The sequence below is a fragment of the Dryobates pubescens genome, chromosome 20 (assembly GCF_014839835.1).
Source record: "Dryobates pubescens isolate bDryPub1 chromosome 20, bDryPub1.pri, whole genome shotgun sequence".
NCBI classification, from domain to species: domain Eukaryota; kingdom Metazoa; phylum Chordata; class Aves; order Piciformes; family Picidae; genus Dryobates; species Dryobates pubescens.
The window spans coordinates 229,265-244,958 of record NC_071631.1 but is presented as its reverse complement, the minus strand read 5'-3'; the positions used below and the strand labels follow the sequence as shown (position 1 = coordinate 244,958).

Sequence of the window (15,694 nt, the reverse complement as noted above, 5' to 3'; positions counted from 1 at the left end):
TGACATCAATGGCAAAATTTGCCACTCACAGCAACCCAAGTGTGACCCCAAAGAACCAAACCCAGCTGGGGAGCAACTGGAGTGCTCCCAAAACATGACACACCCCCAGCACAGCCCATACTAGGCAGGAGCTTCTCTGCCACCCCAAGGTGCCCCTCACCCATCCTGTGCACCTAAAGGCACCCCCAGTCCATCCTGCAGCTGTGGGGTGCAGGGAGGGTTATAGTGGGGAGCACCCCCTGGTTTTGTGGCAGTGCTGGGACTGGACTTGGCTGGATCCTTCCCACAGGCTTACACCTCCCTGGGGCACTGCCAGAGCCCAGCAAGGGGACAAACACAGCCCTTGGGTGACAACCGACCCCAGAGAGTTAGGAGAAGCCATCCAGGGTGGCCAACAAAAGCCACCAGCACCACGCTCTGACAATCCAACACTCCCCAACCCACCTCCCACTCTCCAGCTGCCCTGCAGAGTCCCCACACACTCAGGACACAAATGACTGGAGGGGACAAAGGCACTGGTGGGGGCTCAGGCATCCAGCAGGTCTCCCAGGTCGTATGCCTCAAAGAGGTCACTGATGCCCTCCCCCTCCAGCCCCCAGAGAAAGTCATCCTGCTCCAGGGGGGGCGAGAAGTTGACAAAGGAGCCTGAGTCTAGGGGGGTGGGGGGGCAGGGCAGCTGGTCCTCCGTCTGCTGCAGGAGGGGCTGGGGGGAGCCCAGCAGCCCAGCTTCCACCTCCAGCAGAGAGCTGGACACCCCCGGGATGGTGAGAGGCAGAGAGGAGGGTGAGGAGGGGGTTCCTGAGCCCCCCCAACTCGGGGGGATGCTGTGGGATGTCTGTGGGGCTGGACCAAGGCTGTTTGGTGGGGAATGGGGCAAGGCATGGTCCTGTGGCAGGGTGGCAGTGGAGGGGACACCATGATTCTTGGTGGGGCTCTCTGTGATCTCCTGTGGGCAGAGGTACACCTCAATGGGACCACTGGTGCTCTTCAGGTAGAGCTGGAAGTTGTCCTGGGTGGGGAAAGCAAGGCTCAGTCAGGGCACCAAGGAGGGCACACATATTGTACCCCACTGTCCCCAACCCATGTGGGGCCCAAGTAGGGCATTTTAAGCCCAAAATAACCAGCTCAGGGTCAAACAGCCCCTTGGAGACACCCCAAAACTACCCAGGGCCATGCTGGGCTGCACCCTTGGGAGGCGCCAGATGAACCCAAGGAAGGTGCAGATGCAGCAGCCCCCACACCATGACCCTGCTGCAAGGAGGGCAGTGACTCCTGGCCCTGGTGCCCACCCCCCCACACACCTGGCTGAAATCTGGCACCTCCAGTCGTGTCTCTGGAGGAGCCTTGACGGCGATCAGCGTCTGCTCCTGGAAGTGGCTCAGGGCACAGAGGTCCTGGTAGGTGACGTAGGCCAGCGTGGGCAAGGGCAGGGTATAGGAAAAGGAGGGGCTGCAACTGGGATGGCTCAACCCCCCAGCACCAGCCTCTGGGCGTCCCCCCCCAGCCTGAGGAAGGCAAGTGGAGGAGAGGCCTCAGAAGGGCCCCCCCAAGGCTGTGTTTCCTGTCCCCAAGGCCCCATTCCCCTCCCCCCACATCTCCCCCAGGAAGGATATCTCTGGTTGGCTTCATCGTCCATCAGCTGCCGGAGGTGCCAGCTGGCATCCTGCAGGAGCTGGTCCAGGCTCCTCTCGCCCCTGCCCAGCTGTGCCAGCTCTCCCCGCAGCGCCTGCTGCTTGGCCACCACCGCCGTGTCCTGGAACATGCCTGTGCCCCTGCGGGGGGAGAGGGCACCTGAGCCACAGCCCAGCCTGCACCCCCCCCGGCCGGCCGTGCCCCAGCCTGTGCCAGGTGCCGTGCCCGACCCCAGCGCGGCTCACATCCACTGGATGTGGTTCTTGGACTTCTTGCGGATCAGCTGGATGCCCTCCAGCACGTTGGTGATGTCGTAGATGCGGCGCTTCTGCACCCCCAGCGCCTCGGCCGCGCCGTTCAGGTCCACCACGCCCTCGGGGGAGTCGCTGAGCAGCCGCAGGAACTTCTTGGTGAGCAGCCCCAGGGACGTGTCGTAGCGACTCCTCTCCCCGGGAGACCTGGGGGCTGCAAGGAAACGCCCCCCGGCCACCCTCTCCTTAGCGTGGGATGGAGGCGACACAGTGCTGCACAAAGGACACTGCTCCATCCCCTCCGTGGTGTGGGGCGTAGGGGGGAGGTGACAGTACTGAACACGAGAGACCCCTGGGACAGAGGTGACAGGGTGCTGGACACGCTGGGGACATTGAACCCTGCACAACCCTAACCTGGCAGGAGAATAACCCAGAAAGGGCCCCCGGGGGTCTCTGCCAGCCCAGGGAGCTGAACAGGCTCCCAGCAAGAAGGGGCTGAGGGCTGCTCCCACGCTGCCACCTCGGGCCACTCTGGGTGGGGTCAGAGGGGACATCACAGCAGCTCTGAGAGGGGAAACAGGATCTGTCCCCCCTCCCAGTCTTACCCAGCACCACTTACTCCTGGGGCTGGGAACCTGCACCAGTGTCCTGCCCTTCCCCTTGGGTGTGCGAAATTCAGGGCCCTCCAGGTCCAGTTTCCTCTTGGCCTAGAGCAGGAGAGAAAACCTCATGTCAGGGTCAACCAGAGACCCCCGAGCCCCTCCCCGGGCCATCAGCTCAGCCCTGGGTACCACAGCCTGGGGGGGGAGAATCTTGCAAGAGACTCTTCATTTGCAAAATCCCTTCTGGAATGGGCTCCTGCAGCACCCACTGAGAGCAGGGTGAGGAGGAGATGGGGGGGTCCCAGCAAGCACCCTCCCCATGGCTTCCTGCCTGCTTCCTCTACAGCACCCCAATCCCCCCGGCTGCTGGGGGGCTCATCCCCAGCTCCCAGCACAGCTCCATGGGGCTGAGCCCTGGGAATGGTGGCAGCTCCAAGGCTGGATCCCACCCTGCCAGGTGGCTCTTTGGGGTGCAGAGTTTCACCCAACAGCCCCCACCCCACTGCTGGAGGCAGCCAAGGACACTCAGCTGCCACTGGCACACCTGGGACCAGCGAGGCTCAGCCCTCCCCAGGGACCCATGGGTGCCCTGGACACCTGCACTCAGCTGGAGGGAAAGTGGGGCAAGGCAGGGTAGGGAGGGGGAGGGGGGGGGTGAGGGGGGGGAGGGAGTGAGGTGGGAGGGTGCTGGGTTCTGGGTGCAGAGACAGCTCCCTGCAGAAGCTGCCCCTCACCAGGGCAAGCAGCTCCTTGAAACCCCCCCAAGTGACACCCCAGTGTCCCCTGAGGAGAAGAAAGCCAAGAAAAAGGGTGCAGCAAAGTGGGTGCAAAGAGGAGTCGGGGGGTGTCACAGAACCACCCCACCCCCCACACACAGCCCCATTCCCCCCGTACCTGCTCCCAGGCTGGGCTGTCCCACAGAGCTCCCCCCAGCGCGTCCCGCATGGTGCTCAGGTCCCGGCGCCGGCTCCCACAGCGGCTCCGTGGGGCGCACCCCACGTTTTGAGGAAGGGTTGGGCACACCCCCACTTTTTGGGGAAAGGAAGGGTTGGGCACCTCGGGTTTGTTCCCACCCGAGGGGGCCGTCGGGAGAGGTGCCGGGGGCGGTTTTCCTCCCCCCCAGGGAGCCGGCTCGATCCCAAGATCCTGTGGGAATCTGCTCCCTCCCTCCCTTCCCTGAACAGGTTTTCCCCAGCGAACGTTCCCCCATCCCCGGCCCCCGCGCCCCCGGATCTGCCCCCGAGCTGCCGGCACCCCGACGGCTCCCGCCGAGCCCATGGGAACCACCTGCCCCGGATCAGACCCCACACATCTGCCAGCACCACTTGGGACGGTGGGGGAGAGCATCAGCCTGAGCCCCCCCAAAACCTTTGCTTCTCCAGACACCCATGGCCGTGCCCACCCCTGTGTTCCCGTTGTAGATTTGAGGGGGGAGGGGGTGTCAGCTGCACCCCACCGGCCCAAGCAATGGGGAGACTGAGGCACAGAAGCCATGTGGTATCTCCAGCCAGCTCTGACCCCCCAGGACCACAGTCACTGAAGTGGTCTCCCCCCTCCCCACATGCAGCAGGGTGTAAAAGAGGACCCTCTGCTCCCCCACATGCAGTTTGGGGCTGGGGGTACACTTTGGTGGGTTCAGGCATTACTGGGACACACCAGAAGGACAATGGACAAGGGGGTCCCTCCTGTGTCCCAGCTGCTGCCCACCCCCCAGCCAGGCAGGATTAGGCACACAACAGCTGAGTGGGGCACAGCAAGGGGCTCCCAGCACCCTGCCAGGGCTCGGGGGGTGGGGGGGGAATGAACCACTCACCAGCCACTGCTTCCCAGGATGGGGGCACAGCAGTTACACCCCAGTATGATGCTGGAGGTGGGAAAGGAGTCTTGACCATGCCCTGGGCAAGGGCAGAAGCTGGGTGGGGAGGGGGCAAGGCACTGGGGGGGGCAGGCTGGGCCCGCTGCCATCTCTGCCTGCCAAGCAGCTACACCCTGCCCAGCCCAAGCATCAGAGCGCCCCTCTTGCCCGGGGGTCCATGGCAGGCTCCACCTGCCAGCACTGCCTTTCAAGAGCACCCACTGCCTCCTTCAGGCTTGCCCAGGCCCCCCCTTCCCCCTACCCTGTGCCACAGCCCTGCTGCCTGCCCCAGGCATGAGAACGCAGTGCCAAGGGACGAGCTGGCAGGGGAGCTGCGGAGCACCCCAGGATCATGCCCCCATGCCAGGGACACTGCTCATGCCAAAGGGCTGCTGGATCAGCCCCCCCCAGCCTTTAGAATGGCTGAGGACTAGTGGCACAGGGAGATAGGGCGATACAGGATGCCCAGATCTGGGGTGGTCATGGAGCTTTCTGCCCACCATGGGCAGAGGAGGGAGGCTGACCCCAGCTCAGGCCCCAGGATGGGGAGACCACCTTGCAGTGGGGAGGAAAGCTGTGCCCCCCCCTCCATCCAAGAGTCTCATCCCAGCAGTCCCAACACAGATGGAGGGGGAAGGCTTGGCTGGAGATATAGCCCAGGTCAGGGGAGCTGGAAGCTCCTCCAAGGGTGAAAGGACCCTCCCCAGCTCCCTGCACCCCTCCAGTGCCCTCCTCCTACCCATGCAGAAAAAAACCTCAATGGGATCAAGAGGAAACAGGATCACCCTGGGTCACCCCAACAGAATTTGGGGTGCTGCCAAGCAGTTCCCCACCCCAGGCCTGGGCTCCAGCCCAGCAACCACAGGGGCTGCCACCCTGGGTGCTCTTTGCACGGGCGGCTCAGCCCTGCCAGCTGGAACCGAAACCACAGCGGACTCTGGACACCTCATCCTAGCACGCAGGAGGCAGGGACAGCCTGGAGCCCACAGGGAGCCCCTATAGACATCCCACAACCTCTACAGAGATGCCCCAGGGCCAGTAGCAGGGGTCCGGGTAGCCCTATGGAGACTCTGTAGGGGTCTGCTGAGGGTGGGATTGGTATTGCTCCAAAATAGGAAGTTTTTTCATGGGGTCAAGCACATTTCCCAGCTGCAGAACCCTCAAAGGAGAGCCTAAAGGAACTCTTGAGTCTGTTGTGGACCATGAGAAACAACCTCTCCTGCTCTCCCACTCCCTCCAGCTGGCCCAGGTGATTCCAGATCATTTACAGGTCACAAAGCCATAAAGCAGCTGGGAGCGGCCACAGTCGTCCCGCTGGAAGTGCTCCTCGCCTCTCAGCCCGGATCTGCACGCAGAGGCTGTGCCCAGACACGGGGTGTGGGGCACCCCAGCTGCTGTGGCTGCCAGCGTCGTACTGGGCTTGGGAATGGGGTCACAGCATCAGGGAACGGGGTGGGGGCAGAGGGCAATGCCACCTGCAAGCTACCGGGGGGGACACAGGAGCACTTCACATCCCCAAGTGCCAGAGGAGCCCCTCCCAGACCCTGCTCAGAGAACAGTCAGAGCACTTCGTGTCCCCAGGTGTCACATGCGCCCCCCCCAGATCCTGTTTAGGGGACAGTCATGGGTGGCAGCACCCTGAGCATCTCCTGGAGTGAATGATGATGGTACCGATGACACAGAGGTCATTAGCCAAAATCCTCTCACCCCAAGCACTTCACATCCCCGAGGGTACCATGAGCCTCCCCACACCTCACTCAGGGCAGGAGCGCCCTGAGCATCTCCTGGCATGGGCGATGGTGGTGGTGATGCCAAAAAGGCTGTTAGCCCAAACCCAGCTCCACAGTGATGCGTGGAAATTGCTAGGGGAGGGGGCAGCAAAGGGGTTCTTAAAGAGCAGCTCCTGGCAGCAGAGGATGCAGCATCTCACATGGTTGGAAGACAAAGAGGCCAAGGAGGAGACAGGTGGCCCCAGAGCCCCCAGGGACAGTGTTTGCAATGGTGCCAGCCAGCACCACAACCGTGGCCTGAAGCAGGAAGCTAAGACCCACCCCCCCCCCCGCCTCCTCCAGCCATGGCAATACCCCCAGCTGGCACCAAGCATCAGGGACTGGGGAAAGGGGGGGAATAAATAAATAAATCAAGGCTTGAAAAAAATGGAATGGAAGTTAGCAGGGTCTGGGATCCCTCCCAGGATCTGGGGGAGAACAGAGGCCCACAGTGAGGGCTGGACAGGCGCCCAGGCTAGGGTGGGCAGGAATTAAATGCCAGCTGCCAGCAGGGCTGAGTGGCCAGGGGCTCACTGGGGGCCATCCTGCAGGAGAGCTGGGCTGGGCAGAGCTGCCCATGTACCCCAATGGTGGGCGTGGGACCAGCACCCAACCTGGGGCTTAAGTTCCTGTTTAGGGCAGTGGGTGCTGAGCTTTGCAAGCCCTGTCCCCAGGCTGGGTGACAGAGACACAAGCAGGGCCAGAAACTCCCTCCCCGTGGTAACCCCCATCAGGGTCCCTGCTTCAGAGCTCTGGGGTGTCCCACGGAGCATGGAGATCGCCCCAAATTCACACACACCCAAAAAACCACATTGCAAACCCTGCTGTGACCACAGGCAGGAACCCAGCTGGGGCAGTGCTGCTGAGCCACCCCAGCCCCATGTGCCCACACCTCCCCAGGTGACAAGTCACTGTGTCACTTCAGGGGTCCTGGCCCCACAGCAGGGAGAGACACTGGGCAGGTTGGGTGCCCCCAGAACACACAGCAGCACCCAGCCCTCACTTCTTCACATGAAAGAAAGGTTTCATAGAGTCACAGAATCGTTTTGGCTAGAAAAGAAGCTCAGGAGCATTGAGTCCAACCAAGCATGAACGCAGCACTGCCAGGCACTACCAAACCATGGCCCTCTGCACATCTCCACGGCTTTGAAAGCCCCCCAGGGGTGGGCTTGACAACCTTCAAGGGACAGAAACCTCCCCTGGGGCAACCTTAGGGCCTTTCCTCCTGTCCTGTCACTTGTTCCTAGGGAGCAGAGCCCAAGCCCTACCTGGCCCCAGCCTTCTCTCAGGGAGCTGCAGAGAGCAAGGAGGTCTCCCCTCAGCCTCCTCTCCTCCAGCCTCACCACCCCCAGCTCCCTCAGCTTCTCCTCCCCAGCCCTGCTCTCCAGACCCTTCCCCAACTTCCTTGCCCTTCTCTGGACCTGCTCCAGCTTCTCAATGTCCTTGGAGTTGAGGGCCCCAAAACTGACCCCCGGACTGAAGGTGTGGCCCCAGCAGTGCCCAGCAGGGAGGGACAGTCCCTGCCCCACTCCTGCTGTCACACCGTGGCTGACCCCGGGCTCGGCACCAAGACCCGAACCGTGTCCGGAGGGGACAAGGAAAATGCCGAACGCCGCCGAGAAGCGGAAGGGGGAGCCGGGGGAAGTTGAGCAAGGGCAGAGCCACTGCAGGGCCCTCGACTGCCACCCCCCGCCCCGAAGGGACATCCTGGGGGCTGCACACCCCAGGAGAAGCTGCGCAGCTTGGAAGGTGGGGATGTACGCTGTGCCTCCGGGGGTCACTCGCCCCCTGCTCCCCCCAGGCCCGACCGAAGCGATTCCCAAAGCGGGGAGGGGGTGCAGACACCTTACCGGCAGCCGTCCCGCCGAGGCCGAGCGGAGAGTCCTGAGCTGGGGTCCTTGGGGGGTGGCATAAAGACCCCCACCCCTGAGAGGGGGAACGCTGACAGCCGCCGGTGCACAGGTCTGGGTGAAACAGCCGGTGGATAACGGGGGGCTACCGAGGCTGAAAGTCCCCTGCTCCACAGAGCCCATCACCGACATGATCTTCCTCGGGTGATGGGGAGGAGGGGGGTGCGGGAGGGCGGTGCCCCGTCTCCCCTGGGCGGGGGACACTCCCCCGGGGAGCCGCAGCATTGCAAAGTCCTTTCCGAGAAGCCGGGGGGAGGAGGGGCAGGAGCACCCCGCGATTTTACAGCAAGAGGTGGGGAGGGAGGGTCACAATCTCAGGTGTGGCATTTTGGGGCAGCAGGGGACGGGGCTTGGGGGGGGCAAGGGGGGGCTGCCGGGCTCTGAGACCCGCAGGGCTCCGAACCACCACACACCCCCCATGCAAAAAAAAAAGCAGAGAAGCAGCACAGAGGCTGCGCCAGCACGGGCCGGGCGGGGACATGGAAACAGCACCCCCAGAACGACCCCTGGCGGGGTCGGGGGTACCCAGAGCCCCCTCCCCACGCCGGCTGCGCCGCCGCCCGGCCCCGCTCCCTCCTTTCCCTTTCGCTTCCCCTCTTTTTTTGCGGGTTGTTTTTTAAGCACCAACCGCCCTCCCGCGAAATTCGGATTTCCCGCGGAAAATGCCGCGCTCTGATTGGCTGCTGCTGCCGTCAAGGCCAGGACCCCCTCCCCCTCCCGCCTCAGCCAGCGGCACCGCCCCGGGAGGGGCCTTGGCGATTAAGCGGGAGGCGGGGGGATGATCGTATGCAAATAAATGGGGCGTGGTCTTGGTGGGACCACCTCTGGGGGCGTGGTTGGGGAAGGGACGGGGCTTGGGCTTTATTAATTATTAATGAAAGCACGAACCCAAGCCCGGCTGGGGCGGGTTTCAGCCTGGAGGGAAGTGATCCCTCCTGCCCTGTACCCACTGCCCCCCTGTCACCATCGCACCCCCACATCCTTACTGTTCCCCCACCTTCTTGTGGCTCTCCTTGTCTCCATCATCTTCCTATTCTTGGTGCCTCCTTGGTCGCACTTCACTGCCATTGTCATCATCCCCCTCTCCCCATCACTCCCCCATCCTCACTGACCCTCCTTCTCCATCCTCATTGCCCCCATTCCCGTAGCTCCCATCCTATCTCCATCTCACCCCTGTCCCGGTCACACCCTCATGCCCATCACCCCCTCATCCCCCTTGACTCCCTGTCCCCACACGCTCCCATCCCGAGCCACCCGGGGTACAGGGTGGTTTGCATCTGAGAAACAAAACATTTGGGGGTCCTCCAGCCAGAAGCTATCTGTCAGCAATCCTGCACCATGGGCAGGGGTCAGCACTGTTTTGAGGCGCAGGAACCCCAGAGGGACTCAGCGGGAGCAGATGTGACCCCTAGGTTCGCTCACAGCAGTTCACCCAACCTGTCACCCACTGTCCCCAGCGCAGCCATTGGCCACCCACCACACGTCCTGGGGGTGCATCGGGTTTGCTGGCAAAGGAAGGGGAGCCCAGAAAGCCACTGTAGTCCGTTCCTCTCCAGCACCAGGTTGCCCTCCATCCATTCTTTCCTCTCCATCTGTTCCTTCCTCTCCACTATTCTCTCCATCGTTCTCCACTCCAGCATGAGGCAACTTCATGCCCAGGGCTGGGGATGTTCAGGTGGACTTCCTTGTAAAGAAGCCTCCTTTGAAGGCTAACAAATTTGGTGTCCAGATGCGCCTGGACACCAAATTCCAACTCAGCTTGGGGAGGACACACAGACACTTGCCAGGAGCCTCTAGACATTTACCTCTTGCCCTGTGAGGGCTTTGAGGCAGAACAGAAACCCTGGCAGCAGTAAAGCCACCACACAGATGGGCACCATTTCCTTCTGCCAGGAGCACGGCTGAGCTTGGCAGCTCAACCCACCCAGACCTCCGTCTTCCCCCCTAGAAGGAGAAGGCAACTGCTGTCTGGACTTCAGCTCACAAAGCCAATGCTGAGTGTGGCAGGGTGCAGACTCCCCTGTCACCTTGTCTGCCTTGGGCTGCCCTCAGCTGGATGACATTGGACAGGGACAGGGAGCTTGGGCTGGCAGGTACGCCACCTCCTGCAGTTTGGACACAATGGAGACGATGTCCCCACACGTCACCAATGTGCCCTCGCTGAGGCTGCCCCAAAAGGTGGTGTAGAAAAGCTTCTGAGTCAGCTTATGCTCCTGCACAGCCAAGGGAGGAGTTAGGAGCATCCTTCACCCCCACCATCTAATCCTTCTTCAATAGGACTTCTACGGGTTTTCCAGCCATGGCTCTCCACCAGCAATGTTCTCTCCCTGCCACAGGCTGGTACCTCACTGTGCTGCCAGTGTCTCTGGATGGGTGACAGGCACCAGCGTCCACCCCACAACCCAAAAGGGACAGCTTGCTCTGGAGAGGTTTTGCCTTGGCTGATCCCACTCCATACACCCAACAACCGAGGCAGCAAAGAGGGAGAAGGTTTGCAATAGGTCTTACATGCCAAGCTCATGGATCTGTTTGTACTCCCTGATGTTCTTGTTGCCTTCCAAGAGGTGTTGGACTCCATGCAAGGTCTCCTTCCTCTGCTCGCCCAACTTGCTGTACGTGAAGAAGTCCTGGGAGATGTATGTGGAGACCTCCACTCCTCACCACCTCCGGGTTGAGCTGAGGGTCCCTGTTGGTTTCACCACTGTCCAGCTGGAAGGCTTAGCACGGCGGTCTAAGCGTGTGAGGGGGACACGGAAGGAGAGCCCGGTCCCTCCCGAGGCTCTCCCTCCTCTGTCCTGGAGATGGCAGCAGCGAGCCGTGGAGCATGGCCCTCACGACCCCCGGGACCCCCCGGGACCGGCGTCCCCCGGCTGCGGCGGCCGGAGTCGCTGAGGGAGGGTGAGATGGAGGGGTGGATAACTCTGTGTCACTGGCACACGTGAATGTGTGTGTGAGAGTGTGTGTGCATAGGCACGTGTGTGTGTCTGCAGGCAGGGAAGGGCAAGCGTGTGTGTGCAAGCGCGTGTGCAAGGGCACACAGCTATTGAAGTGCACACAGGCACAAGTAAGGGCACAGAGGTCACTGACCACAGACACGAGTGTGAGCACACACGGGTGTGTAAGCACGCACAGACACGTGTGCACACGGACACACAGTGCATATGCACCCAGGCTGAGCTCCCACCCCACATTCTCAAGCACACACGCGTGTCCCTGCTCACACACGCGTGTCCCTGCTCCCGCATACGAGCACGGCCGCCCAAGGCCAGGCGAGTGAGTGCGCGGGGGCCGGGGAGGGGGCAGGCCTTGGCCGGGGCAGCAGCAGCAGCAGGAGGAGGAGGAGGAGGAGGGAAGTGCGGCTCAGACAGCGCGGCGCCAGCAAACACCTGCAAACAGCTCCGGGCACACAATGGCAAATACAGGTGGGGATCGGCCGCCGGCAGCGCAGCGATTGCATCAGCCCAGCGCTTGCCAAAATCTTGGCCAACGAACCGGCCTCGCTGGCCACCGGCCCAGCTGGCCACCGGCCTGGGCCCCTGCTTGGCCTTCACCTCCCTGGAGTTTGATTTTGCTCTCCTCCTCCTCTGGGTTTTGCACCCATAAACCAGGAGGAGACCTGCAAAGCCCTGGGATGCTCGGCACAGGGTGGGGGCCGGGGTTATTTCTTGCACTTGAGCCAACCCCCAGGGAAATCCCAGCCCCAGCAGGACAACTGGGAATATTTGTAGTCATTCCCCCCCCCCCTTTTTTTTTCTTTCTTCCCCCCCTTCTTTGTTTTTCCAAGGAAAGCCTCAGCATCACGACATAGCCCAGGCTGGGGGGAGTTGCAGGCACGGTTTGTACTCCCCCCCCCCCCCCCCCAATCCTCCAACCATCTCCAGGGCCTGGGAAAGGCTGTTCCAGGAAAGGTGTCAGGATCCGGCCACCACCCAGGGGGAGGTGATGGCCCTTGGGAGGCTTCCCATGAGCCGGTGCCAAGCCCTCACCCTGCCAAACCCAGGGGAGCCCCCAGCAGAGCTGTGACCACCCGTCTTGGCTGAGGGAGTCCCCTACCCTGACTCTCCGCGAGGGACAGGACAGGAGCTGCCTCTTCTCCTGCAGGCTGGGAGTCCCCATCCAGCTTCCCAGCACTGCTTCTGTTCCCAAAGCCCCTCTGGGACTGGTTTCTCCACACACACCCCCTCCCCTCTGCCAGTGCCTGTTCTCGCTGCTCCCTGCCACCCCAGCCCCAAACTACAGTCAGTAACTGCTCCCACAGGGCCGTGAGCTGCAGCACCATCAGCCCAGCTGAGGGACCCATCACAAACTGGGGTGCTCACGCCCCAGGGAGACCATTTTTTAGCTATCAAACTCCATCCCTGTCCCCTGTCTCATTCCCAGGGTGCTTTTCCCACCCATCCCAATGAAATCCCTTTGGCACTTCAGCGGCGCACAGCTGGAGGCCCACAACAGCAGGGTGAGCACGGGGACGCTCACCCTGCACCCCCCCTCAGCTTTTCCTCCCCAGCTAAAAGCAGCAGAGATGGCAAAAGCCTATTTTTAGCCATTAAAATAACAGCAGCTCCATTCCCAGCAGCAGTGGTTTCCAGCCCAGCACCCTCACCTACCTCCCACCACGCTGGGACATCCCCACCTCACCCTGTCCCACCCCGTGTCACCCATCCCAGGCTACCAGAGGGTAATCTACCCTCAGGGAGCACAGGGACTAGAGGTTGGAAGAAGGCAGGGAGGGATGTTCCCAGGGGTTCATGATCCCACTGGACCACCTGGAAGCTTTCTGGATGCCCCACATGCTGCTTTTCCCCATGGAAATGCCCAAGGACAAGGGGTGCTTGGGAGGTGCCAGCTGTGCCCCAGGCACACATTGTCCATCGCAGAGACTGAGGCTAAAGTCATTGCACATGGGGCAAGGCTTGTGTGGCCTTGTGCTCCAAAACCCTTCCTGCTTTCCTCCTGCTCCTCCTCTTCACATCATGAAACCCCTGAACTCACCCTGAGTGCAGCACCCTGAGGACACCCTCATGCCACATAGTCAGTACCCACAGTGCCTGGCCAAGCCCATGGCACTAAGATGATTCTACAGGTGGGGGATTTCAACCCCGAGGAGAGCAGCCAGGCCTGACCCTGCTCACAGAGAGAGGCCAGCACCCTCCCAAGGGAGCAGGATCCAGCCCAGCTGCACTGCAGCCACGGGTCCCATCTGCTGCAGGGCCAAAGGGAAACCACAGCATTCATCCAAGGGAAGGGAAAGGCATTTCTGCTCCCAGCACCCCTTCCCTGGGGTGCTGCTCCCCCTTCCCCCCAGGAGGAATCCAGGCCAGGCAGGGGAAGGGTGTGTGTATAGATAGCACCTGTGGGATTGCAAAGCTCAGGGCAGCTGCAGGCCAGAAGCTCCACTTCTCTTGGCAGGAGGGATCCCTGGGGCAAGCAGCATCTCCCCTGCCAGCCCAAGAGAAGCTCCAATTCAGCCCCAAAGCAGCAGGCAGCCTTTTATTATATGTAAATGCATTGTGGTGGTCGTTGTTTTGGCGGTTTTTGTTTGGCAGAGTGGAAGCCACTGAAAAGAAAAGGCATGCTTTCCCTCCCCCCCCTGCACTGCAGCTTCATCTCCAGCTGATCCCCAGAGCTCAGTGCCGTTTTTCCACCTTCTCCCCTTATCTGATATGGAAGGAGTGAAGAGCAGCACCCAAAACAGCTGGCAGACATCGAGGCCAGGAGCCAGCAGCCCAGAGTTAATTCCTCCCATACCTGAGCTGACATTTCAAAGCCATTGAACAATTAATGAGATTCCTACCATAACCCTAGAAGTTGCCACCCACAGGGGCTTTTGGGGGGCTCCCACCACCCCCTTAGGGCACTGTTCTCCCAACCCATGGATCCAGCTCCCATCTCCTTCCACCCCAGAACAGTCCAAACGAGCCAGATTTTATTTTTCTTCCGTAAAAATGGTAACTTTTATAAAAAGTTTATAAGCAAGTACAAGACATGGTCGCAGAAATTCACCTTCCTGCATAAAGGTACAAAACTCATACTCTAGTATAGAGCTCCACAATACAACGAGGCCGTGGCCCCAGTTTGGTTCATACTCGAGGATGGACACCCCCCCTCCCCAAAACCCCCCTAAAATCCACCCACCCCTCCCAGATGCCCTTCAAACACCTTCTATAATCCAAACATATACAGACAGCTTCCTCTTCATCAGTCTGTCTAGAGAGCTCCTGCAGCTTCGGGTCCAAAGCCCTGCTCAATCCGGGACGCTGCTCTCCGTGGAGGGGAGGAGGAGGACATGCTGGCAGTGGAAGGATGCGGGGGGGGGTCGGGACCAGCCGCTCCCCGCGCCCGGGGGAGTCGATGCCGGGGCCGGTAGGTCGCAGACAGCCCGGCGCCGCGGAGGAAGCTGCTATTTACCTCCGGCTGATAACGAACCAGGAACCGCCGCTCGCTGCTGTTTGCTAATTGGCACGGGAGGGCAGAGCAGAGAGGGTGGGGGGAGAGAGGGGAAAAAGGAGGGGGGAGGGTAAGAAAGGAGACGTGAAAGAATTAAGAGGGAAAGCGGGGAGAGGTAAAGAGAAAAAAAGGAGAAAGACGTGGAAAGAAAAAAAAGGATAAGAAGTAAAGAATGAAGGGAAGAAAGAAGAGACAACAAATATTAATTAGTGCGGGGGTAACTCTGGGGACTGGGGAGCTGATCGGGTTGCATCGGGGCAGTATCGATCCCTTCGGGACCGCTGGAGGTGAGGGGTGGGGGATTGGGGTGCGGATCCTCGCAGGGATTAAAGTTCCGAGGAGGTGGGGGCCGGGGGAGACACTCACCTGCAGGAGCAGCCCTTAGTGACACAAACTTCTCTCCTCTTTGGAGCAGAGTTCCGATGCCAGCCCGGCCGCCTGCGGACAGAGGGACAAGGCTCAGGGTCATCCCGGCAATGGGGGGGAGGGGAGTGTGTGTCCCCATCTCCCCCTTTCCCACCGCACCAGAGCAATCTCCCCAGCCATCCCGACCCAGACATGCCCCCTTTCCATACACTCCCACCCCTCCGCCCAAACCAGCATCTCCATTGCGCACACACACACGAGCTCAGAACAGCCCTTACCTTGAGGGACAACAGGGTGGCCTCCGAGGAAGGGTCGCGACCCTTGCCCCCCCCCTCCTCCAGCACGATCTGGAGATCGAAGATGTAGTCGATAACATGCTGGAGGATCTCCACTTGGCTCACCTTGGTGCCCTGCGGGATGCCCGGCACCAGCTCCCGAAGCTTGGAATAACAATCGTTCATATCGTACAGCAAGTTCATGGGCTCCTCCAGGGTGGGACTCTTGTTGTTGCCCCCCCGAGCGATGGCCAAACTCTGCTCCGAGAGACAGCAAACGGCCTCGTAACAGCTACGGACGGACCGCACCGGGCTGATGGCTTTCATTGTGGTGGTGGGAGCCTTGGGGGGGGGGTCTCAGTGGGTGCAGTGACGGCTGACTCTGTTGGCACCTCCGGGCACCGCGACCACCAGAGCCTGGGTGTCCTGTACCGCCGGGATTGTCACCACCCCTCCCTACCGAGACCAAACCTCCGCAGCTCGCTGGTGCTCTGGGGAGGAAACCGTGCCGCACCAGCCCTTATATCGGCAGAGCAGCGACCCCACCCCCTGAGTGCTAACGAGCTCCTGCCCCCACCCCTTTTAAT

The 15,694-nt window shown here is 61.3% G+C and overlaps 2 protein-coding genes across 2 annotated transcripts; both read right to left on the bottom strand.

Moving 5' to 3' along the window:
• Positions 1-526: 526 nt before the first annotated feature.
• E2F2 (E2F transcription factor 2) lies at positions 527-8,244 on the bottom strand. Its single transcript, XM_054170877.1, has 6 exons — positions 7,960-8,244; positions 2,503-2,590; positions 1,878-2,097; positions 1,614-1,772; positions 1,302-1,416; positions 527-1,009 (listed from the first exon to the last, which is right to left on the bottom strand). Exons 1-6 carry the CDS (start codon positions 8,242-8,244, stop codon positions 527-529), a joined length of 1,350 nt encoding a protein of 449 aa, XP_054026852.1.
• A 6,580-nt stretch (positions 8,245-14,824) lies between these two features.
• Positions 14,825-15,456, bottom strand: ID3 (inhibitor of DNA binding 3). Its single transcript, XM_009904931.2, has 2 exons — positions 15,111-15,456; positions 14,825-14,904 (listed from the first exon to the last, which is right to left on the bottom strand). Exons 1-2 carry the CDS (start codon positions 15,432-15,434, stop codon positions 14,848-14,850), a joined length of 381 nt encoding a protein of 126 aa, XP_009903233.2. The 5' UTR covers positions 15,435-15,456; the 3' UTR covers positions 14,825-14,847.
• Between the last annotated feature and the right edge of the window lie 238 nt (positions 15,457-15,694).

What these genes read in the sequence shown, in the direction of transcription:
- E2F2 (XM_054170877.1), bottom strand. Translation starts at nt 8,244, where the DNA reads ATGCTGCGGCTCCCCGGGGGAGTGTCCCCCGCCCAGGGGAGACGGGGC. An exon ending in GCAGGTTCCCAGCCCCAGGA is followed by an intron (nt 2,098 to 2,502) that starts GTAAGTGGTGCT and finishes GTTTCCTTGCAG; the next exon opens with CCCCCAGGTCTCCCGGGGAG. An exon ending in AGGTGCCAGATTTCAGCCAG is followed by an intron (nt 1,010 to 1,301) that starts GTGTGTGGGGGG and finishes TTCCCCACCCAG; the next exon opens with GACAACTTCCAGCTCTACCT.
- ID3 (XM_009904931.2), bottom strand. Translation starts at nt 15,434, where the DNA reads ATGAAAGCCATCAGCCCGGTGCGGTCCGTCCGTAGCTGTTACGAGGCC. An exon ending in CCACCCTGTTGTCCCTCAAG is followed by an intron (nt 14,905 to 15,110) that starts GTAAGGGCTGTT and finishes CTCTGTCCGCAG; the next exon opens with GCGGCCGGGCTGGCATCGGA.